This window comes from Camelus ferus, chromosome 16 (genome assembly GCF_009834535.1).
Source record: "Camelus ferus isolate YT-003-E chromosome 16, BCGSAC_Cfer_1.0, whole genome shotgun sequence".
NCBI lineage: Eukaryota > Metazoa > Chordata > Mammalia > Artiodactyla > Camelidae > Camelus > Camelus ferus.
In genome coordinates, this window is record NC_045711.1 from 32,205,721 (window position 1) to 32,229,939 (window position 24,219).

Genomic DNA, 24,219 nt, shown 5'->3' on the forward strand with positions numbered 1-24,219 from the left:
GACTTGATCATGTTGTATGATCCTTTTAATGCAGTGTTGGAGTCAATTTGCTAGTATTTTGTTGAGGATTTCTGCATCTATATTCATAAGTGATATTGGCTTATAATTTTCTTTTTTTGTGATATCCTTGTCTGGTTTTGGTATCAGGGTGATTATGGCCTCATAGAATGCGTTTGGAAGTATTCCTTCTTCTGCAACTTTTTGGAATAGAAGGATAGGTGTTAACTCTTCTCTAAATGTTTGGTAGAATTCACCTGTGAAGCCATCTCGTCCTGGACTTCTGTTTGTTGGGAGGTTTTTAATTACGAATTCAGTTTCAGTGCTGGTAATTGGTCTATTCATATTGTCTATTTCTTCCTAGTTTAGTCTTGGCAGATTGTACCTTTCTAAGAAATTGTCCATTTCTTCTGCGTTGTCATTTTTGTTGGCGTATAGTTGATCACAGTAGCCTCCTATGATTCCTTGTAATTCTGTGGTGTCAGTTGTAACTTCTCCTTTTTCATTTTTGATTTTGTTAATTTGGGCCCTCTCCCTTTTTTTCTTGATGAGTCTGACTGAAGGCTTATCAATTTTGTTTATCTTTTCAGAGAACCAGCTTTTAGTTTCATTGATCTTTTCTATTGTTTTTTTAGTCTCTATTTCATTTGTTTCTGCTCTCATCTTTATGATTTCTTTTCTTCTACTAACTTTGGGATTTGTTTGTTCTTCTTTCTCCAGCTGCCTTAGGTGGAAGGTTAGGTTATTTACTTGAGATTTTTCTTGTTTCCTGAAGTATGCTTGTGTCGCTATAAACTTCCCTCCGAGAACTGCTTTTGCTGTGTCCCAGAGGTTTTGAATTGTTGTGTTTTCATTTTCATTTGTATTTTTGAAAGTATTTTTTTATTTCCTCTTTGATTGCTTCAAAGCTCTTTTTGAGCAACTTGAAACCATGAGAAAAATATTGCCCAGTTCTGAAATAACTATAAAGCATCCAATAAGGAGAGCATCAGTTTAGGGTTTTTTTTATCCTTTTTGTTACCTGTGATCCTTTTCTTCTCTCACCAGTATCCTGTTATCTTGAACAGACATGAGTGTGTTTTTTGCATTCTTCCCTTCCCTCAGCCAAACCTTTCTGGAAGGAATCATTCATTTAAATAAGAAATAAGTATACCTTGCTATATTTGGGTTCAAAGAAGAAAATGAAAAGTAGGAAATGCCACTAAGCCCCAGGAAGATTCATCTAGACAATAGTTCTATTTTGTGGGTTTGATTTTTTTTTTTCCTTGTGGAAAATTTGCAGCTACACTAAAGTAAAAGAGAATAGAATAATGAACTACCATGTAATCAGGATTCATCTTCAACAGTCATCAGATTCCATCACTTTTCTTTTGATTGTCACTGCCCACTTTTTTTCCTGGGCTTTTTTTTCCCTGAACTTAAAGCAAATCCCTGAAATCATGTTACTTACCAAAAGTAGTTCAGTATATATCTCTGTCTGAAATGGACATTTTTTTCCATAACCATCATACCATTATCACATTCAACAAAGTTAACAACATTTAACATATTAGTCATCTAATTCTCAGTCCATATTCCATTTACCCCAGTTGTCTCAGAGATGCCTTTTTGCTGTTGGGAGTAAATCAGGTCCAAACAAGCCTACATATTGCATTTGGTTATTTTCTTTATTCTGTGATGCAGACTTAAGTGTTCTTAACTTGGAGTTCATAGATAAATTCAAGGCTATCCAAGAATCCATTGACATTTTTCTTCTTATTATTAAAGTTTGTGTGTGTACTTTTTTTCTGGGTTAGGGGATCATAGTGTTTATCTAATTGTGATATGGTTCTGTAATACAAAATACGTTGGAAACCACTGATGCAGACTTTCTGAAGCCAAAGAACAGTTTGAAATAGTCTCGTATGTGAACGTTTCTGAAGTATATCTAAAATGTAGTCATTCCTTCTGTGCTTTAGGTCAGCTGAGCATATAAAGAAAGCATGTAGTATCCTCAACTTATGCTTTTTGTTTTTTTAAATAAAAAATAGAGTATAAATTGTTGTAATATGCTTGATAATTTCCACTGAACTAGAGGTATTAAAGTAAATTGCTACTGTTGTACATGCTTGTAATTACTATATACTTGTTTTTTAGCTAAAAATAATATGGATGAAAATATGGATGAATCAGATAGACGAAAAAGTCCACGAAGTCCAAAAAAAATAAAAACAGAGCCTGATTCTGAGAAAGGCGAGGTAAAAGATTCAGATGCTGCAAAAGGAGCAGACCAAAGTGAAATGGACATTTCAAAGATTACTGAGAAAAAGGACCAAGGTAAGGAGAGTCAAGGGTCGAGGGAGCCTGGGGGTGATATGAAAATTCACTGGATCTAGTTCACACAGGAGGAAAGGTACTGCATTGTCTCTTTGATAACAGCTTTATTGGATCATAATTCATATGCCATGTAATTCATCACTTCAAGTGTACAATTCAGTGGTTTTTAGTATATTCACAGAGTTGTTCAACCATCACCACATTCCATTTTAGGAAATTTTCATCCCTGGAAAAGAAACCTCATACCCACTAGCTGTCAGTCCCCAGTCATCCCTAAATCCCAGTCTACTTTCTGTCTCTATGGATTTGGGTATTTGGACATTCCCTGTAAATGGAAGCGTGTAGTATGTGGTCCTTTGTGTCTGGCTTCTTTCACTTGCATATTTTCAATGTTCATCCATGGTGTAGCATGTATCAAAACCTCATTCCTTTTTATTTACAAGTAATATTCCATATGTCACATTTTGTTCATCTGTTCATCAGTTGATGGACCTTTGGGTTTTCTTTTTGGCTATTAAGAATAATATGCTGATATAAACATTTGTGTACAAGTTCTTGTGTGGACATATGTTTTCACTTCCCTTGGTAAATATGTAGGGGTTGAATTGATGGATCAAGAGATAATTTTATGTTCAGCCTTTTGAGGAACTTACATTGTGTTTTGTGAAAAATTGTTTATAACCATAAAATACTCTGCAAAATCTTACATGAAAGTATTGGTATATACAGTAGCTATCACAGACTACATAATTTTTCATTGTGGCATTCCGTCAGTTTTAGATACTAGAAATCAGAATATTAAAATATTTGGAATGTGTGTGTTTTTTAACCTTTCATAAAATTTAGCCTTTTCCATTGACCTATTTTAATCATATCAGGAACTTTTAAGCATATAGATATTTATAGTTAAGATCTGAGTAAAAGTGAGAAAAACTGGTATTTTTTAAAATAAAAATATTAACATGAATTCCACATTTCATGCAATCTAAAAATTGCATTTATATAAATGTCTTTGTTTCACAGATGTGAAAGAAGTTTTAGATTCTGAACATGATAAATCCTTTAAGGAAGAACCGATGGAAATCGATGATGATGTGAAAACAGAGTCACATATAAATTGTCAGGAAAGTTCTCAAGTAGATGTGGTCAATGTCAGTGAGGGTTTTCATCTAAGGACTAGTTATAAAAAGAAAATCAAATCATCCAAACTAGACGGACTTCTTGAAAGAAGAATTAAGCAGTTTACACTGGAAGAAAAACAACGCCACGAAAAAATGAAATTGGAGGGTGGAATTAAGGGTATAGGAAAGACTTGCACAAGTTCTTTGAAAAGTCTGTCTGAGTCACCAGTAACAACAAAAGTAAAAGAAGAGTGTCAAAGTGACTTGCTTAGACAAGAAGAAAGCTCTAATGCAAGTAAAGATAAATCTGAAGACTTGATCCAAGGATGTTCACAGAGTGATTCCGCAGTTCTTGGAATCAGTGATCCTGCTTATACAACAAATAAACTTTATTCAAAAGATCAAATGTTAGATGATGTCTCCATTCAGAGCCCAGAGACAAACTGTCAGAAACAAAATTCTGTTCGAAATGACATAGAAGAGAGTCTCTCTGAACCTGCCAGTAAAGGCCAGGAGCCCAGTAAGGTAAAAGCAAAAGGAAGTGATTTTCTCATTGATGACTCTAAACTGGCCAGTGCAGATGAAATTGGTACTTTGATCTATAAAAACAAAAAACCACTCATACAGGAGGATAACGACACCATTGTCTCTCCTTCCCAGAGCCCTTTATTTCCATCAGTACCTAAAAGTACGGATGATAGAGAGATCCCATCTCTGTCCAAGGCAATAGACTTTGAAGGAAAACTGGGATGTGACTCTGAATATAATAGCACTTTGGAAAATAGTTCTGATACTATGTCTATTCAAGACAGCAGTGAAGAAGATATGATTGTTCAGAGTAGCAATGAAAGTATTTCTGAACAGTTAATAACTCAAGAACCAGGTATTGAAGGCTTAGAACCATTGAAGCGTGAGTTTGTTTCAGATAAGTCCACTGGAAACTGTGACAGCAGGCTGCAGGGCAAGGTAAATGAAGCAAATGGTAAAAAACCAAGTCAAGATCAGAAATTAGAGGAGAGACCAGTGAATAAATGTGTCGATCAAATAAATCTGAAAAGTGTTGCTGACAAAAAGAATAATGAAAACCGGGAGTCTGAAAAGAAAGGCCAGAAAGCAAGTACCTTTCAAATAAATGGAAAAGATAATAAGCCTAAAGTATATTTGAAAGGTGAATGCTTGAAAGAAATCTCTGAGAGTAAAGTAGGAAGCGGTGACGTTGAACCAAAGGTTAATAATATAAATAAAATAATTCCCGAAAAGGATATTAAGTCTTTGACTGTGAAAGAATCTTCTGTAAAGCCATTCATGAATGGTGATGTCATCATGGAAGATTTTAATGAAGAAAAAAACTTGGAAACAAAATCACGTTCACTGAGATCTTCAGATGCTGACGGCAACTACACGGATACCCTGGAGACGCTGCCATCAGCCAAAGAGTGTGAAAGTGCACAAGCTGCCATGCCTCTGCTGTCTTGTCCAGAAAGCAGCTCAGCCAGTCAGGTAGAAGATATGGAAATTGAAACGTCCGAAGTTAAGAAAGTTACTCCATCACCTATTATTACTTCTGGAGAGGAATCTAACCTCAGTACTGACTTTATTGATGAAAACGGCCTGCCCACCAAAGATGAAAATGTCAATGGAGAGTCTAAAAGAAAAACAGTCATCACAGAAGTCACCACCATGACATCCACAGTGGCCACAGAATCAAAGACCATAATTAAGGTAGCAAAAGGCGATAAGCAGACTGTGGTCTCTTCCACAGAAAATTCTGCCACGTCCACTGTCACAACCACCACTACCACGGTAACGAAGCTCTCCACACCCTGCACAGGCAGCAGTGTGGACATCATCTCTGTGAAGGAGCAGAGCAAAACTGTGGTCACCACAACAGTGACAGACTCGCTGACCACTGCAGGAGGCACTCTGGTAACATCGATGACTGTGAGCAAAGAATATTCTACAAGAGACAAAGTGAAACTCATGAAATTTTCAAGACCCAAGAAGACTCGCTCGGGTACAGCTCTGCCGTCATACAGAAAGTTTATCACCAAGAGCAGCAAGAAGAGCATTTTTGTCTTGCCTAATGATGACTTAAAAAAGTTGGCCAGGAAAGGAGGAATCCGAGAAGTCCCTTATTTTAATTACAATGCAAAGCCTGCCTTGGATATATGGCCTTATCCTTCTCCTAGACCAACCTTTGGTATCACTTGGAGGTATGTACTTTAAAACGTATTTGGGGGAGGGAGAAAGTTTTTAAAGAAATTATCTAACAAGAATATCTCATTTATGAGATAATAGCAATAAGACAGGGAAAGGTCTACATTTAATGGGCAAAGTTAGTAATGGAAATAAGATACAGAGAGATTTTAGCTCGGCCAGCTGGTAGGTACTAAAGTTTAATTAGGGAAAAATGTTTAAAGACTGACAATGTAAGGGAATCTTTTAAATGAAACTCAACTTCACTTTTCACAAGACAAGTCAAACATAGTTGTTTTTGTGATCTAACCTTCCCAAGTTACTGCCATGTGTTTGCTCTGAAAGTGAGGTATAATCACAGAATTGGATAATCACCAGCTTTCTGGAATGTTTGTATTTTATTTCTATGAGGTGATTCGCAAAAACATAAGACGTAGGAAACATGCCTGTATATCACACAAGGCTCATTATAATGTGGAAATCTTCCTAATGTAATTTATTTGCATGATTTGTTTTGGGGTTCTCTGTTGTTTTTGTGAGAAAAAGTAACCTCTGAGATTCCTTGGAGATTTTTTTTTAAACCCAGAAAGTGTCTTAATTTAAAATTTTCTGGGCATTAAGCTTTGGGGATGAATCATAAGTCCGTAGTGTTGGCAGTTGTAAGATCACGTAGTTTTATGTTGGGAAAGGATCTTAGAAATTCTTAATCTTTTATAGATGCATAATAATTTGCCTCTGGCCACAGAGGGACTGAGTTAGGAATAGTGCCTGGTTTTCCTAAATCCCAATCTACTACTTTATCTCCTGTATCACATTTCACATACTTGTCCTTGCTTTGTCCTTTTTCATGTCCTTGTCTTTTTATCTTTTTGCCCTTACGATTGAAGAGGATGGAACATGAACATTGATAACATAAGCGTTCTGTGAGACATGCTCAGAAACCAGGAAGGGTCTTAGTTGCAGTTAGATTTTGCTAGGATCCTGAAGTTAATGACAAGTTCCCGAGCAGACTCCATTTCACTTTAGGCTTCATTTCTGTGTCTTTAATATGGTTCTAGTTTCTTTAAGTTAAAAATCATACTTTTCTTGTTTCCTTTATATTAACTAGTGTTTTTTTAAATGAAAAAAGAATGTAAATGAGTACTCTCTATAAAGGAATTAATTAAATGACCAGTCATAGTTGGTTTGACCAAGTTTTTAATAACTCATCTTTTGATTTGAAATAAAATATCATCACTCCATTACACATTCAATAGAGACAGCTGAAAAGTACAATTTCTCTGCAGGGCCTGCAATGAAGGATTTGCAGAATCCTGCAGGGAATCAAGGAACTCTCCATTACAGTTCATGGATTTGTAGGATTACTCTGCACTTTTCTGCTTTCTTCATTGAGAGCGGTCCCAAAATGTATCCTTGACTGTCCTGCAGGTAACTTCTTTCCCACTGGAAAAGTTACTGTGTACAAATACTTTAAGTAGAGTGACCTGGCAGTTGTGGAGGCCGACCTTTCTGCTCTTTCCTATTCTGAAATGGAAGGTAGGCTCAACTGGGAAGCACTCTTCTCTGAAGCAGTTCTGTTCACCTGTCGCCCAGGGCCCTTTTCTGCACGGCTGGGTTTCAGAAGCCTTGTATTGTTATGTTTCAATATGCACTGGGGGCACAGTTTTATCTGTTTAGTTAATTTGTCATTTTTTAATGGAAGGAAATACCTTCCTGTACATTTTAAACAGATACTGCCTTCATATATATGCTAACGTCTTAATTTGCTGAAGTTGAGAGAAACATAATCTCTTCTATCTAACGGAGGCATGGGCAAATATGTAAATTACTCTTGACTTAAAAATGCATTTAAAAAAATATATCGCTGTAGAAACCATGCATGTGAAATGCATTTTTCTACTCACTCTTGAATAAAATGTCTGATGCTTAGAGTAGGAGCTAAGAATGCCAAAGGCGCATGTTTGATCTTTATTAATTTAACGTTCAGGCTGGGCAGTATTGGAAAAGTGAAATTTGTCCCATCAACTCATCAGGGCCTCTTTTTCCCTCCCCTCTGTTCTCCCCCTCGCTCCCCTTCCCCCAGGCCCTGAGTCTGTGTTTCATGATCAGTTGAACCAGTAGTTTTCTCCACAGTGCTGTCAAAAGGACCCTCCTAAAATGCAGATCTGTCCTGTGAATATTCTGACTGAGCTGTGGTGTTACCTGCTGCAGGACTGGGAGGGGGAAAGCATTGTCACCTGTAAACCACATCCGTGAGAAGTACTGCCCTTTACAACCAGTGCAACGTGGGGTACCTATCAGAGATCCCCTGATAGACTGTCTTAGGTGCTCTTTAATCCTCCTGTTTGGTGCAGCTCATTCTGGCTTCTGCCTTCCTCTCCTGGGCCAGCTTCATCTCTTGCTGCTCCTCCACATCCGTTCCCTCCAGCCATAGTACACCAGAGCTGGTTTCTCGGAAGAAGTGTCTGCTCTTGTACACCTTCCCCCGAAGCACGTGTGTGTTCCTTGCCTTTGATCAGCTGCTCCCACATCCTTGTCCTTTGAGATTCCAGGGAAGCTCCAGTCCCCACCCCCAAACCAAATCAGATGCCCCTCCCTTGTGCTTTCCTCTGTGACAGCTCCTGCTGACTCAGGAAGGGATTATAATTCATCTCTGTGTCCCCAGCTCCTTTCACTTAGTTTTATTTGAGAAAACACTCAAGTATTTTTTGAATGAATAGGCTGTAATGCATGAAGTGTGTTCCCCACTTGGTGTTACTTCCATTGTAAAATAGAGATGCTTTAAAGTTGTTTGTGGAGAGTGATTGGAGGAAGAAGAAAGAGCATGAGAAAAAACTCTTTCCCAATAAATATTCATTTGTTTTCTCCCATGAGTCCAAAATTCCCTAGGCATTTCTGTAGGGTGTGGTCTGAAAGTGACAAACACTTTCCCCCTCTCAGGACATCCCTGCACTAATTAACATTTGCTGTCTAATTTAAGAACCATCTGTCCAAGTCAGAGGACTCACAGGGTGATAGCACAACAAAGAAAATAATGGTGTCACAGGTGGAGATGAGAAGTTAAGAAGTTGTGGCAACTTTTTGGCTGGAGCTTTTTCTTTCTCACATTGTTCATTTTTCTGACTTAACATTAAGAATAGAAAGCATTGCTTTTCAAATACAAATTGTCTCAGATTTACCTTCTACTTCTGTTAGAGGAGGAAATTATTTTCATTTTATAAGTTTTCTTTTCACTACAGTCAATTTATTGTATTCATTTAAGTGTGTGGAAATGTCAGCGATGGTTAACTCAATTTTAAGACATTATATTCACTGCAGTTATAAATTTTTTGAAATGTGTTTTTAATATTATTTTTAAAAGAATATCTAAAATGTTCAGTAACTTTCACACAATGCTTAGAAAAAACCTGAGCACAGAGATTCCTTTGTCTCCTGATTAGTAACTAATATAGCAATGTCCTTTTTTATTACTCACTGTCATTTTATTATTAATCATAGGATTCCAAAACTACTCTATTGTTGTTAAAGCATTATTAGTATTAGCAGTATTCATCACCTGGTGCTCTTGTAGAACCACCATTTGAATACAAAATTTCTGTCTGTCTGGAAAGGTCTTATTGAATTTGTGAGGTCTTCCTGCTTTTATTTTGCTTTTTGAGAAAATTTAAACATTTTCAGTTTGTTGCAGCAAAAATCAGTTAAGATTTTATCCTTCTTCAGAACTCTTATCACATTCAGTCACAATTATTTATTTCTCCATATTTGCTCTTATTCATATTTTTTCTAACATTTTTGGAATTAGGCTAAATGTATCAAATCTTCATAAATTGCTGCCATGTCAGTCTGACAGTGAAACATGCTTGTTTTACCAATTTATATGGCATTTGAAGTGACTGCAGCCCTTTTTAAAATTGTTGGATGCATGTTATGCCTAGAAACAAGAGTTCTTTCATTACGGGATCCATAATAACCAGAGTGCTTATGAGACTGTATAATCATTATTGAAGTCGTAAAGAGAACAAGAAAGAATCCTTCAGTTTATTAATAGAGTGTGCGTGCGTGTGTGTGTGCGTGCGTGCGTGTGTGTGTGTATACATACATACATGGTTCTTCTTGGGTTTTTCTTTCAGGTATAGGCTGCAGACTGTGAAGTCCTTAGCTGGAGTGAGCCTGATGTTGCGGTTACTGTGGGCAAGTCTGAGATGGGATGACATGGCGGCCAAGGCTCCTCCGGGAGGAGGGACCACACGGACAGGTGAGGGGTTGTTAGTTTCTAATTTAAGTTTAAAAGAGAAAATCACTTAACAGTTCACTTCGTTTTAAGCATGTCCATTATTTATTGAAATATAATGCTAGTATTTAAAAAATACAGCTTTGCTGAAGTTTGGCAGCACATGCTGTCAAATCCTGGAGGCCACATAGGGGTTTCAGCTTAAAAGGTGAGTCACTAATGTGAGAACCAGTGTGAATTTTTAAAAGATACTTCTTATCATAGAGTATAAGTCATTTAAACTGGGACATCTGGAACTCTGTGCTTGCTGCTTCTCTCCTAGGGTTTTTATTATTTTGACTGAATTTTACCACCAGGAACTGAGCTGCTCCCGAACAGCATTTTGCTCAGTTTAGAAGTTTTTTGTGTGGAGGTATTGTTGCAGTCCAGCAGTGGTCCTGCAGTCATTCATTAAGCTAATGTTTCCAAAGTTTTATTCCATGTGTATCTCTTTTTTAAAGCACCAGATGCTGTACCTTTTTAGTCTCTGAACATTTCGGGTGGTTATTAATACTATGTGAATTAAATCATCATAGAAACATCTGAAACTGAAATCACAACAACTGAAATAATTAAGAGGCGAGATGTTGGTCCTTATGGCATTCGATCTGAATATTGTATCAGGAAAATCATTTGCCCCATTGGAGTTCCAGAAGCACCAAAAGGTAAGAACAGAAAGAATTCTGTTCTTTTATCATTCATCTGTTAGCCGTATCTTTCATGAATTGAAATTTGATTCTAATTATTTCCTTAACTTTTTGTTCAACTTTTGAAAAAATACTTTTTCATCACAAACTATTCTATTTTTTAAATGATAATTAACTGGTAAACGTAGCAAGAGTCCACTAGGCACACAGCGTCAGAGGAGGGGTACAAAGAGCTGTTACAATACCTCTTGTGATTAAGGCGTGGAGCACTGGCCCACACCAGACCGTCAACCAAGACAGCGGGCTTTGAGTCTGTCTGGTTGTAGTCCTGGAACCGGCTGCAGAATCTGAGACGTAAGTGGTTAGTGAAGATTTGTTGACTCAAGGGTTAAAGCTGCTGTTGTGTAAAGCTTTAGTGCTCAGGGTAGAAACAACCTAAGAGGCATAGAGTTACGCAGGGAACATTTATAGACACCCGCATGATAGGTTCTAAGTGGCAAGTACATAGAAGAATGGGATCCAGCCCCTGTTCTTAAGGAAGCAAAGAAAAGGTATTATAATGCTATACTTAAGAGTCAAAACTGTTGTTAACACTGAAAAGAGTCCAGTAAGGGGTCCAGATTTAAGATATATAAATAAAACAAAAATCAATTTTGGATGTGCAATAAAAATACTTAGGAAAAAATCTATTAAGAAATATATAAAAAGAAAATGCTGTCTATAGATAGAAATTTACTCGCTTATAGAAGTTCATAGTCCCCAGAAGTATAAATTTAATTTTCAAATCTTGATTGAATTAAGTCAGAAGTTCATCTTGGAGGACAAACGACTGGGAATGGCTTTTTTGAAAAGAGTGCCTGTCCTAGTAGATACAAAATATTAGTAAAATTAAAACAATCTTGGCCTGGGATAGGAGTAGACACCTCAGCTGAGAGGCAGAGACACAGATGGAAGAAAGCAGTCCTGACCAGTCTTCAGTCTTGACCCTGCAGCCCTCACCACACAACACCACAGACTCCTCAGCACAGTCTCCTTAGCGCACACCGCCGCAGTCTCCTCAGCGCGCGCAGTCTCCTCAGCGCGCACAGTCTCCTCAGCGTGCACAGTCTCCTCAGTGCACACCACCGCAGTCCCCTCAGCGCACACCGCCGCAGTCTCCTCAGCGCACACAGTCTCCTCAGCGCACACCACCACAGTCTCCTTTAATTACTCTTCTTGTAGCTCTTCATGCAGCCCAGGTCCTACTGCCGTTTCAGTTTCCTTCTGTTGCTTCCCTGTGATTCTCCTGCGTCCCTGTTTCCTGAACATATGGGGAGGTTTAGTGCTCGTCTCTCCCTACTTTTTATTTTTAAAATCTTGTCACTGGGAGATTATATCTATTCTTAATAGTCTCAGATCCCTCTTTTACTTTGGTAAGTCTTCAGTCCCTCTTCTTGGTGCCGTGACAGGGAAATAGAGCTTGCCAGAGTTCTACATGGCAGGGGCCCCCAGCCCAACTGAGAGGAGCACGCCGTGCTGCTGAAAGAAAGCTGCGTGCGTGTTGCGGTCTGAAGGGTGGAGTGGGCGTCGGTCAGGTGACAGTAGAGGGCGGGGCGGGGCCCGGCAGTGGTGCTCCGGGCAGAGGAACGGGCTGTGTAAGGCTCAGAGGGCTTTTATGTCAGGCCAACAAGCTGTGGCCCATGAGCCTTGACCCACCATCTGCCTTTGCTAATAAAGTTTGATTGGAACACAGCCGCACTTACTCACTTATATATTGTCTTCGGCTCCTTTTATGATACAAAGGCAAGTTAAGAAGTTGTAACAGAGACCATCTGTCCTGCAAAGTTTAAAGTATTTACCATCTGGCCCTTTAAGAAAACACTTGCCAATCCCTGCTTTTCATGAGAGGAGATGCCAGAAGTACTATAATTTTAGAAGCTGTATTACTTAAAATACTCTTGATTTTTTTTTCCCCCAAAGAAACACCTACACCTCAGAGGAAAGGCCTTCGATCAAGTGCGTTGCGACCAAAGAGACCAGAAACGCCCAAGCAAACTGGCCCTGTTATTATCGAGACCTGGGTCGCAGAGGAAGAATTGGAATTATGGGAGATCAGGGCGTTTGCTGAGAGGTAAGGAAACGGCTAACGTGTGATCAGATATTTGAAGATTCTCAGCACTTCAGAATTGAAGAATTACCCCCTTAATAGCTTATTCAGTACGTCCTAATTTTACTCCCACCTTTTTGCTACCTGTGCATTGTTTATTAAGGGTCCTGTTTTCTAATTTTTAGCAGTTATTATCCACTTCTCAGTTTCTAATTATCTTAATTTAAATGTTTTATTTTTACATCAAAATGATTTTATACTTTTTGCATGATTTGAAACTTAACCAGATTTCCCTTAATATTAGATTGCTGATGCCTGATGGGGTACAGGCATACTTATGCTATTGCACTTTGCTGACAACTGTGTTTTTTATAACCTGAAGTTTTGTGGCATAGCTGCATTGAGCAAGTCTGTCGGTGCCATTTTCCCGACAGCATTTGCTCAGTTTGTGTTTCTGAATCACATTTTGGTAGTTCTCACAGTATTTCAGATTTTTTCGTTGTTATTATATTTGTTATGATGATCTGTGATCAGTGATCTTGGATGTTACTGCTACAACTCACTGAAGGCTCAGATAATTGTTAGGGTTTTTTAGCAATAAAATATTTTTTAATAGAAGGATATACTTTTTTTTTTTTAGACATGATGCTGTTGCACACTTAATAGACTACAGTGTAGCGTAAACATAACTTTTATATGCACTGGGAAACCAAAAAATTAGTGACTCGCTTTATTGTAATATTTGCTTTATTGCAGTAGTCTGGAACCAAACCCACAATATCTCTGTGAAATTCCTATGGTTTCTGATTAAGTTCTTCTTTTTTTTTCCTACAGGGTGGAGAAAGAAAAGGCACAAGCAGTTGAGCAACAGGCTAAGGTTAGTGAACAGAAGAAGGCAGAGGACTTCAAGGCCCAAATGGAGGCTCACCTCAAACAGCAGCGATTGGCTGCCCAGCAGGTGGGGGAGTTGGTACCAGTCCCCCCTGGCAATGAATTGACATCTTTAGCCAAAATCATGCACACTAAAAGCACAGTAATTGTATATTCCTATGATTTTAGTTTTTAAGTGTATCTCACATATATCTTAATTTTAATACTTGAAAATAACTTGGGATATACCAAGCTGCGGTTTTGCAAAAAGTGTACGTATTTAAAGAACAATGTTTGAAATATGATTTCTCTTACTATCTTTCTAGTTCATTGACTAGTTTGTAAAGATAATTTTTTCCTGCAAAATTCTAATCCATAAACCTCTGTAGTGTGTGAAAAAGCCAATTGTACTAAAACTGTAAGAGTTTGTTGTAATTCGTGATCATCAAACTGCTGTGGTTTCTTAATAATTCGATACTATGATGTACCATGTGTGCCTGACTATTTAGGGACCCATAAGAGATAATTACTCCTTCATTCATTAAAAAGTTACTGTAAAAGTTTTTAGCCAAACTTGCATATATGTATATAAATTTTCAGGATATAAATAAAATAGATAAAATAGGTATCATTGACTTAGTTATACATAACTGCTTAAAAATTAGATATTATATAAATAAATCAAACTCATCATTGCAAACATCCTTTTTTCCCTCACATTGTATGAAATATTTTTTCAAGTTCTTATATATCTTTTACAGTGGTTCACTATAGGTGATTGTCTTGATTTAATCAAAATTTGATATAACAGCCTTTTCGAGTTTAGTCACGTCTGTCTGTCTATTCATAGAAAGACTGGCCAGCTGTTTTTCAATTTGTGGATGTGTTTTGTCATTCTACAAAGTAACCTAAGGTTTTACTTTGCAGGGGAGAGGGGAAGGGTGGTCAGTTTCTTTAAGCTGATAATGAGCTTTTTCTCTGGCAGCTAAAAGTCAGGACCTGAACTTGGTGCATTAACCCTCTAAGTCCCCCTGGAGCATTATGTTCTCTGCTTTTCCGACGTGTGTCAGTTTCTGAGGTGATGGCCATACGTCCTGGATGTAGCCTGATTCGGTAGAAGCAGGATATGCCTAATTTATACATTACTTCACAATTTTTGTTTTTAATACCTTTTTTGACACAAGTCAATCTTCATTTTAATATGCTTTCCAAATTTAGCAATGAAGATGATCAAAACTTTTTTTTCTGGCACAAAATTTGAGAAATAATGCCAGCTAGAGTGTAATGACCAACTTGCCTTTTTGAACTTGTGCACAAACCCAGCAGATCCTGTTTACATGCCAAATCTGTGATTTGGTTTTTCCCCCCTATATTTTTTATTATTTAAAAAAACTTTTATACAGTTTTTAAAAGTTACTAAACTCCATTTAGTTATTACAAAATATTGGTTCCATTCCCCGTGTAACCCATTTAAATTTCTTTAAAAAGCTTATTTACAAAGGTAGTTATTTCCAATTTTTGAAGGCATATCCCCAGAAAATAACTACTAAATACGTGTTTAGTTTTCTTCCTGCCCCTTTTTTTTTAACTGACTCAATCAGTTGGTATTTCTAAGTATTCAAAACTAAACTATGTAATTTACTAAATTATGTAAAATACTTCACACTATTTTCAGGCATAGGGAACATGTACAAAAGTAGCAATAAAAAGACTGGGTGTGTGATGTCTTTGGTGAGCAGTTTCCGATGGCAAGAAATAGTTCAGCATTGGAATTTGATCTTCGTGTACATCTCAGCTCCGCCATTTACTGCCTCTATGGCCTTGGGCCTCTTACACAGCCTCTCCGGGTCTCAGTTTCCTCGTCTTTAAATCACAGTACCAGCAACTTCCTTGGGTTGGTCCGAGCATAATAATGAAGGTGAAGCATCTACCACCAGGTTTGCAGACAGTGCTACCTATAGTTTTTACGTGTGTAAACTTAAACTGTCACGTTGATAAGCTGTCAGGAAAAGGTGGCAATCTATGGGAGAAGATACACAAATTGTCTTTGATAACCTTGTAGTCTGAAAGATCAGATGTTACTACTCTGTATAAAATAATCTAAAGGATTTTTCTGTAAAAATGTTTGAACTGAAAAACACAAGTCTAGAAAAGCTATTTATAATTTTTAGCTTGCTTGATTGCAGGTTTTTGTCAGTTTGGAATAGTGATATTTAAATGCTGACATGTTCTTTATGATTGGATGGATTAACATTATGGAAAAACAGAATCCTTTTACAGGTGCCATCATTGCTGTCCTAAACCCAACTTCTGAGTAGCAAGGTGTCCTTGTCTCCTGTAAGATCACCCATGTCTCATATTTTCAGTCTGAAAGCTTAGACCTTTGCACAGACTGGAAAAACTTGATCATTTCAAAATTTTTGATACGAAAAACTTACTACTTTGAATAAAATATATGTGATTTAAGAGTCAAAAAAGTATTGCCTTCATCAGGAAATTAAATCAAGTGTAAATATATATGGGCGTGTTTTCAGAAGTAAAATACTTTAGAATTTTGGTGCAGTTTCTTGGATTGGGAGGAATTGTGGCTGGACTTCCTGCAGAGTGATATTTTTATTTAGAATGATTTTGGTTCATGATTTCTCTCCCTGACTTTTCTAGAAACGATTGGAACAACAGAAGCCTACAGTGATTGCAGCTTCCACTACTTCCCCAACAAGCAGTACAACTAGTACCATCTCTCCAGCACAGAAAGTTATGGTAGCCCCCATAAGTGGCTCAGTTACAACTGGAACTAAAATGGTACTAACTACTAAAGTTGGATCTCCAGCTACAGTAACATTCCAGCAGAACAAGAACTTCCATCAGACCTTTGCTACCTGGGTTAAGCAAGGCCAGTCAAATTCAGGTACACGACTGTGAATAAATAAAAGATGGCTTTCATTCAAGAAAAAGAAATTTCAGTCCTTTACCTACTGAAATGAAACATTTCTTTAGAAAATTGTTTTTCTTCTGCAGCTGATTGAGCAAACTGTAACAGTTGGTTTGTTACAGATAATATTCATAATATTACATCAGTGAAGCTCCTCTCTTACATTATTTCACTTTCAACATTTACATAGTTCACTTACGTTGAGTGGAGAGGAATGTTTTTCTTAAAAATACAAAATGAGCCACATTTCATGCATTGGTGCCTTCCTAGAAGTCACTACGTTGCTGGTTATTTTAAATCTAAAGCTTATTAAATGTCTTATACCCCATTAGCCACCAGCACAGCTGCCACATCTGCTACAACCATTGCCAGCACAGGTCAGACGTTCCAAATTACAGGCAATCCAGTCACTATGGCAGGAAAAGTAATTACCAAACTGCCACTTCCTGCAAACAGCAAGATTGTCGCTGTAAATGTGCCAGCAACGCAAGGAGGTAAGGGAAATGTGAAGAGTTTTAATTCACATTTGCCAGATCATACTGTCGCCATTATTTTTCATTTCCTTTTCACTGATTTCAGCCCTTGGATCTCACATTTTATGTAGCCCACTATAAACCCCCGCCACACCTAGTTTCTCCTCAGAAACCAAGCACCACCTGATGCTTTCATTAAAGGGGCCGTTGTTAATTACTTCTTCATCTTCTTTGAAGGCGTTGTTCAAGTGCAGCAGAAAGTCCTGGGTATCATTCCATCGAGTACAGGTACAAGTCAGCAAACTTTTACTTCATTCCAGCCCAGGACGGCGACGGTCACAATTAGGCCCAACACCCCGGGCTCTGGAGGAACAGCAGGCACTTCACAAGTAAGAATTCTTGACAGGTTTGTTTGGCGTCGACCACATCGGGTGGAAGTTGTTATTTAGTGACCTCTTCCAGGATTAATATAACTTCTAATTTGTCTTTGCCTTTTACTTAATCTGTGACAAAGTATTGATTTTTTAAAAGTTTGTTAGTGATATTTCTAATGAACTGTTAATTTTTAACATCTAGTTAATAGCACATTAGTGTAGTTTATGAGTCGTAGGAATTGCTCTCCAGGATTTGATGAAGAAGTTTCCTTTATTGAAAACAATGGTCAGCACTGGACCACCCGGGAAACATGCTGTGCAGCTAAGAAAGAGAATGGAAAATGCAAACCCCAGCACTGTGACCGGCCTGTCAGGCGACATGCACACATGGGAGACACAGAATTTCTTTGGCACTAGTGTCATGGAAAAGGTTTAAAGTGCTTAGACTTGAGAATGTTCTAAAGGAACACTCAGATATGCTCTGTGGTCTCTCCTTTAAACCGTGAAGGAACTTCTGGCTTCTTCTGATCTTGCTCTTACATTCTCTGGGTTACAGATGGGATTGGAACTCAGGGAAACAGGGCTCAATACTTTCCTGTGGGCAGCTGCGGTGGTTGTAGAGCAGACCTTTGCCAGGTCTTGTTCCTTCTTTTTCGTGTGTAGGCTCTTCTTGGTATTAGTCATGGGGAATTTTGTGTGATCGCATTTGAATTACATTCTCTTCCTTCAAAATTCTATCTTTATTCTGATGCTTAATATAATTTAAAATGTGATGTCCAAGAGCTTCTTTCATTTCTCTGGGCATGTGTATCAGTATAGAATGTTTAAAGATCTGTGTTCTAAGTCTATCATGCTTTAGTCTTTTAAAAACATTTTAATTCATTGTCCTTTGTGTCATTTATAGGTAATCACAGGGCCTCAGATCCGCCCTGGTATGACGGTGATTAGGACACCACTCCAGCAGTCAACACTAGGAAAGGCAATTATTCGAACACCTGTGATGGTACAGCCAGGTATTCATCCATCCAGTATTATTTTGCATGGAGACAGCCAGTCCAGGAAATCTGTAGTACTCTGTATTTGGCACTCCACATACTAGAAAATACCAATATGAATAACGACTTCAAAGCAAACTAAATTTCTAATCCAGCATGGGATGCTCCCGTAGAGTCTGTTTCATTTCTGGCATTCAGTTAAGAGAAAGACAGATCCAAGTATGCTTATCAAAAATGTTTTTAAAACCTCTAGTAAATGTAATATATACGTTGAAATCATTGGAGTAAAGAGAAAGAGCAAAGAAAACAGTCTGTGTGGCAAAAGACAGAGAGAAAATCAAGGAAACAGCTAAGAAGCATTTAAGTGGAAACCATAAAACAAGATTACAAAGGCAATGCCTGCCCTTCATTAATGTAAATAGGTTAAAGCTTCCATATTAAAAGTTGAAGCCTGTAAAGATTGGGTGGAAAAAAAAACTAGCTGTACATTTATGATAAACATACCTAAAAGCAAATTACCACAGAAGATAAAAAATAAAAAGATGGCCAAAGATACACAAAACAAAGGACAAAAAAAGAAGGAAAGATATAACTCAGTAAGATTAAATAAATAAATAAGAAGGAAAGAAAGGTGGCGGAGGGAAGACATGGAAAACAGTCCTACTAATAATTGGACAGAGTTGAATTCAGTGTTTAAAAAAACAGTAATTAGGACAAAGAGGGTCATTTTCTTTTGTTTTGTTTGAGGGGCGGGGGTAGGTAATTAGGTCTACTTTTTATTTATTTTTTAGAGGAAGCATTGGGGATTGAACCCAGGACCTTGTGCGTGCTAAGCATGCACTCTACCACTTGAGCTATACCCTCCCCTCTAGGGGGTCATTTTCTATTGGCTTAAAGATAAAGGTTGCGATGAAGATGCAGTCTTGGATCTTTAAATAAGATGTCATTGAAGTATATAAAGCAAAAGTTATTTGAAATCAAGGAGGGGCTAACAGAAGCAGAAACAGATTGTATCAGCTTTGTACCTTTAACGAAACACATTAGTTTTAAATATTTATGAGCTGTTTGTTTGAAAATGGTCATATAATGAGCCATAGGTAAAACCTTGATGAATTCCAAAAAGTAGAATGTGTATAAGCTACATTTTCTTTGTAGTAAAGTTGGGAATTAATATTAAGATAATATAGTAACTTTTACTGGCTTGGACCCTAAAAATGTATGTTCTCAAAAGTAACTTTTATGTTAAAGAAACATCAAATGTATAATTATAAACAGTTAAATAGCAACTAAGCCATGCTGCAGAGCTGGACTGAGAGGCAGACTCATTCATTCAACAAATATTTGAGCACCTACTCTAAGCGGTTGAAACACACTGGTGAACAAAACAGAGGGAAAAAACCCACATTTTAAACCTTCATCAAAAGTTAGAAAAAAATAAAAGTCTCAAATGGAAACAGGAAGAAGGAAGTAAAATAAAAGTACAAGTAATGAGAAGAAGACAGAAAAGGCAACTATTATTAAAATAAACCATTCTTTTCCAAGTCTCATCTTGAGGAAAGGGAACAAAACACTAGCTTACAAAAATTAGGAATGAAAAAATGCCATAAAGCCAGAATGAACTTTTTACAATAGGGAATTCTGAACAGATATCCTTACGGTAAGTCATTGAGAATTCTCACTGTCCATACTTAGGAACTAAATCCATTCAAATGACGAGGTATAATTATATACTGTGCTTAAAATTTTTAAGTCTTAATGACGTATCAAGGAAAGAAATTTGGATAATTTCCATAGATTACCTATAGAAAAGAATTCCACACCTCATGGTTTTTTATGGATAAAATTCTTTGAGATGGTTAGGAAACAGTTTCCTTCTTAAAAAAAATAGTTTCAGGGCATAGAGGGAAGAAAAGATTAATTCTTTCCCATTCATTTTATAACTTTGGCATATAATATAAAACATAGTATCGTATTTTTTTTAATGCAATCTCCTAGTGTCTCAGCAAAATTTACCCCAGAAAAGAAAGTAGTATTCATTATTTCAGTTAATGCTACAGGGACAGTTGATAAAATTCAGCATCTGTTCTCTTTTTTAAATAGCCATTAGGGTATGGGGAAGGGTGTAGCTCAGTGGTAGAGCGCATGCTTAGCATGCACGAGGTCCTGGGTTCAGTCCCTAGTACCTCCATTAAAAAATAGTAAATGGAAAAAAAATAATAAATGAACTAATTAACAAATGAACTAATTATTATTTTGGTTTCTTGAATATGTGTAAGCACACCTGACTGTCCTTTGTGATTGGGTTACCGCATTCTGTTGATTCTTATTTTGTAGTTGGCTTTATTCCTTTGATAACTGTGTAAGTTTAAAAAGCTAAAGATCTAATCTGTTCTTAGAAACAATAATTAGTACATATATGTAAACTAAAAAAAATGTAGTATACTGTATATGTGTATTTACATGCACTATAATGTGAATGTACAAAAAAAAAATAAAAAGGCAAAAAATATATATAAACAAACAAACCTAATCTAATGTGCCCCCCACCAACCTTTAAAAAATAAATAAATAAAATCTTAAAAATAGCCATCAGGCAGCTAACTAAAAAGAAAGCTAAAACTAATGTAAAGAAGAAGAAACATTTAAAGATGATAAGTGGTAATAACAGATAACTGAAACATTTGGTAAATTACAAGATAGTACTCTACATGTAGAGAGCCTTTGTTTCTTAATGCCTTATGTAGCTGCAATTACGTGTCTACTTGCATATGTGAATCTGTGGCTTCACATATGAGTGTGTCTGGTATATTGTAGAAAAAACAAGGTGGCCAGTGGGGCTGGTGAGTCTTAAGAGTTACGGTCAAAGAAGTGGAGGGCAGTGTGTGTCTGAGTGTGTGCAGGTCAGCTTACCCCTGTTCCTACCACCACACTAGCCTTTCCCAAAGTTGAACACTCCCAGGATGTTTAAAAAAAAAAAAAAAGTTTTAATTTTTGAATTTGCATTTTGATTGATAATCTCAAAATAAATCAACCTGAACATACTGGGGATCATCTGAATGACCACCATGTAATCAGTCAGTACCAGCCCTTTTACCCATCTGCGTTTATGATGACACCGTATCAATACCAGGTGATAAACTAGAGTAACTTCTCATAAACTGTTCGTCAAACTGCAGTACAAGGACAAAGTGTTGGGCCCTGGAAATTCTCACATTCAAGCACTTGTCTGTATATACTGTTTTTTGATTCATCTTGAGGAATAAATGGGTGAGAATAACCAGGAAACGCTTAGAAGAAAGAGTAATGATGGAAGTTACACTGCCAGTTGTTAAAGCATATTACAAGCCACCAGAATTTAGGAGGGTGATACCAAAGGACACTAGACCGACTGGAGAAATACAGATACTGTAATGCTGTCGTACTGTTTCTAACTGCTGGGATATGTTATTCCAGTGGTAGTACTGGCAGGCGTTCAGTGAAGTGGGCACCCAGTGGTGGTGGGAGCATGATTGGGTATAACCTTTCTAAAACTCAGTTTTATCTTATGTTCATACTATGAACCCAGTAATTTTGGGAGGAGTTTGTTTTAAGGAAATAATTAGAAGCACTTAAAAATTTATAAGCAGGGATTTCACTATGATGTTATTTAAAAAAAGAAAAAGGGAAAGTGTTCTAAATGTCAGCATAGATTCAATTTTACACATAATGCAGTATTAAACTCTGGTCACTAAAAGAAATATACACAGAAATACATCTGTACACGTAGAAGGAAAAACAGGAAGTGAATACAAACCTTTAGAACTGTGGCTTTTTTACTATTCATAATGAATTCAGACTTTGTAAATGTAAGATTAGCTACCAAATAATTACTACCTGCCTCTTCTTCCATTTCATCAACGTGAGTGAGAAACTGAAATTTTTAGAAGGTTGTAGAGCCATTTCAGTTAAACTTCATTTGCTCTGTGGATGTTTATTTAACAGTAACTGTGGAAGCGTTTGCTGAGCACGTTGCTCTGGAATTGGAGACAAGGGTTCTTGCCCTCATGGTTCTTCCAAGCTGTATGGCAAATAACAATGAGAAAAGCTCATATATAAATATAATTGGCTCAGAATATTACAGATTCCGTATGACTTGTTTAAAATCACATGAATTAATTATAATTAGATTATCTTATTTTTAAATTTATATTCCTAAGGAAAGGCAGCCTTATAAATGACACATTTCACATACTCTCTTCAGTCTTCCCTATTGTCATTTTGGCTTTAGACTCATAGGAAGAACATTAATTGTTTCTTCCCCTCTGCTACAGACAGCAGAAACTGGAGAATGGCTGTCAGCAAGCTGAGTGAAGGCAGGCTCACTGACAGCCGGCAGGGTCCTCTGGGTGTGGGTGTGTGACTGGGTGTAGCCTTTGTCTGTTGGCATCCTGTGCGTCTTACTGAAAATTCAGAAGAATGCATTCATCTGTAGTGTTGAACAGTGTTTCACCTCAGCCTCTTGCTAAGGGCACGTGAGCACGCTAATGTTCTGCTGTTCACATAGGTGCTCCTCAGCAGGTGGTGACGCAGATCATCAGAGGGCAGCCGGTTTCCACTGCGATCTCTGCCCCCAGCACAGTCCCCTCGGCACCTGCGCAGAAGGGGCTACCTTCAGGAGCACCCAGTGCAAATCTGCAGTCTTCAGCCTCCCAGTCCCCTCGCCCCCAGCAAGGACAGGTGAAGCTGACCATGGCTCAACTCACTCAGCTAACGCAGGGCCACGTAAGTCATGTGACTGGCATTTTACTTTTAGAAATGATCTTGTTTATTCTTGCTGTAAGTTTTAAAATATGGACGTATTCTCAGAAGTTTTAAAATGTACTTAGTGTAAGAAATGGCTGCTTCCTGGAGTCAAACAAAAATACTTTCCTAACCTATCTAAAGTCCTTAGATCATGAGTTATAACAGCAAGATGGATAACCCTTTTAACCACTAAAATTTTATTAGTTAACCATTTTGCTTGGGAAAAGTAAAATTTGAGTACATTAAGCTATTTCCTTACAACATTCAATATTATCAGTTCTCCCAATACTGATCAATAGACTGATGCAATTCCTATCAAAATCCCAAGAGATATATTTTGAAACTTGACAAGGTGATTTTTTAAATTTTTAGGGAAGTTCAAAGGATGGAGAATATCTGTAACACTTTTGAACAACAGGAGGATTTGCCCCATGTGGTAACCTGATATCAAAATTTACTACAGTGCTTCACTACTTAATACAGTAAGGTACAGCCACGAAGGTAGACAGACCAACAGATACTAAACAGTAGAAAGTGCAGAAAGTGACCCAGACATATGTGGACACTTGGTACATGACATTGCAGATCATTGTAAGGACAGACTTTAATAACGGGTCCTGGGACAATTGAGCATACGTGGGAAACCATGAAATTGGACCACTATCTCACTCGTAAACTCAGTTCCAGGAAGAAAAGCATCCTGACTGTGGAAGGTAAAATGATTATACTTTTAGAAGGTAGGAAAGGCTTTCTTAAAGACAGAAAATACTAGCCATACAGGAAAAGATTTATAATTTCAACAACATTAAAAATAAGAACTTCAGTTCATCAATATTATAAAAGAATGAAAAGAATGAGAGAAGGTACGGATACAACCAACCAAGGACTATTACCCAGAATGAAGAATTACTACTACAAATTAAGAAGGGAAAGAAATCCAGATAGCTCAGGAGAAAAGAAGAGCAAGCAAACTTGATAAGAAAAGAGGAAATCTTAATGTCCACAAATCCAGGAAACTGCTGAATTTTGTTAGTAATGAGGAAAACACATATTAAAAGCATATACCTAAGAGATCGCTATAAATTAAAGTGTCAGACAGAATCAAGAGAGAGCAAAGACTTGGAGCAGAATGAACTGCCACACGCAGCTCAGAGTAGTAT

General features: G+C 37.4%; 1 protein-coding gene across 12 annotated transcripts in view; it reads left to right on the forward strand.

The window, feature by feature from the left end:
- BPTF (bromodomain PHD finger transcription factor) overlaps positions 1-24,219 on the forward strand; it is a 129,143-nt gene that overhangs the window by 77,525 nt on the left and 27,399 nt on the right. For 8 of the 12 annotated variants that reach the window (XM_032457050.1, XM_032457056.1, XM_032457061.1 and 5 more), the window contains 11 exons: positions 2,134-2,313; positions 3,337-5,647; positions 9,761-9,885; positions 10,437-10,565; positions 12,507-12,657; positions 13,468-13,591; positions 16,165-16,411; positions 16,768-16,929; positions 17,146-17,297; positions 18,187-18,295; positions 22,821-23,038. In XM_032457050.1, the coding sequence (XP_032312941.1) occupies positions 2,134-2,313; positions 3,337-5,647; positions 9,761-9,885; positions 10,437-10,565; positions 12,507-12,657; positions 13,468-13,591; positions 16,165-16,411; positions 16,768-16,929; positions 17,146-17,297; positions 18,187-18,295; positions 22,821-23,038 (3,908 nt within the window). The remainder of the gene's footprint in view (positions 1-2,133; positions 2,314-3,336; positions 5,648-9,760; positions 9,886-10,436; positions 10,566-12,506; positions 12,658-13,467; positions 13,592-16,164; positions 16,412-16,767; positions 16,930-17,145; positions 17,298-18,186; positions 18,296-22,820; positions 23,039-24,219) is intronic. The other 4 variants (XM_032457060.1, XM_032457062.1, XM_032457053.1 and 1 more) reach the window with 3 other exon arrangements.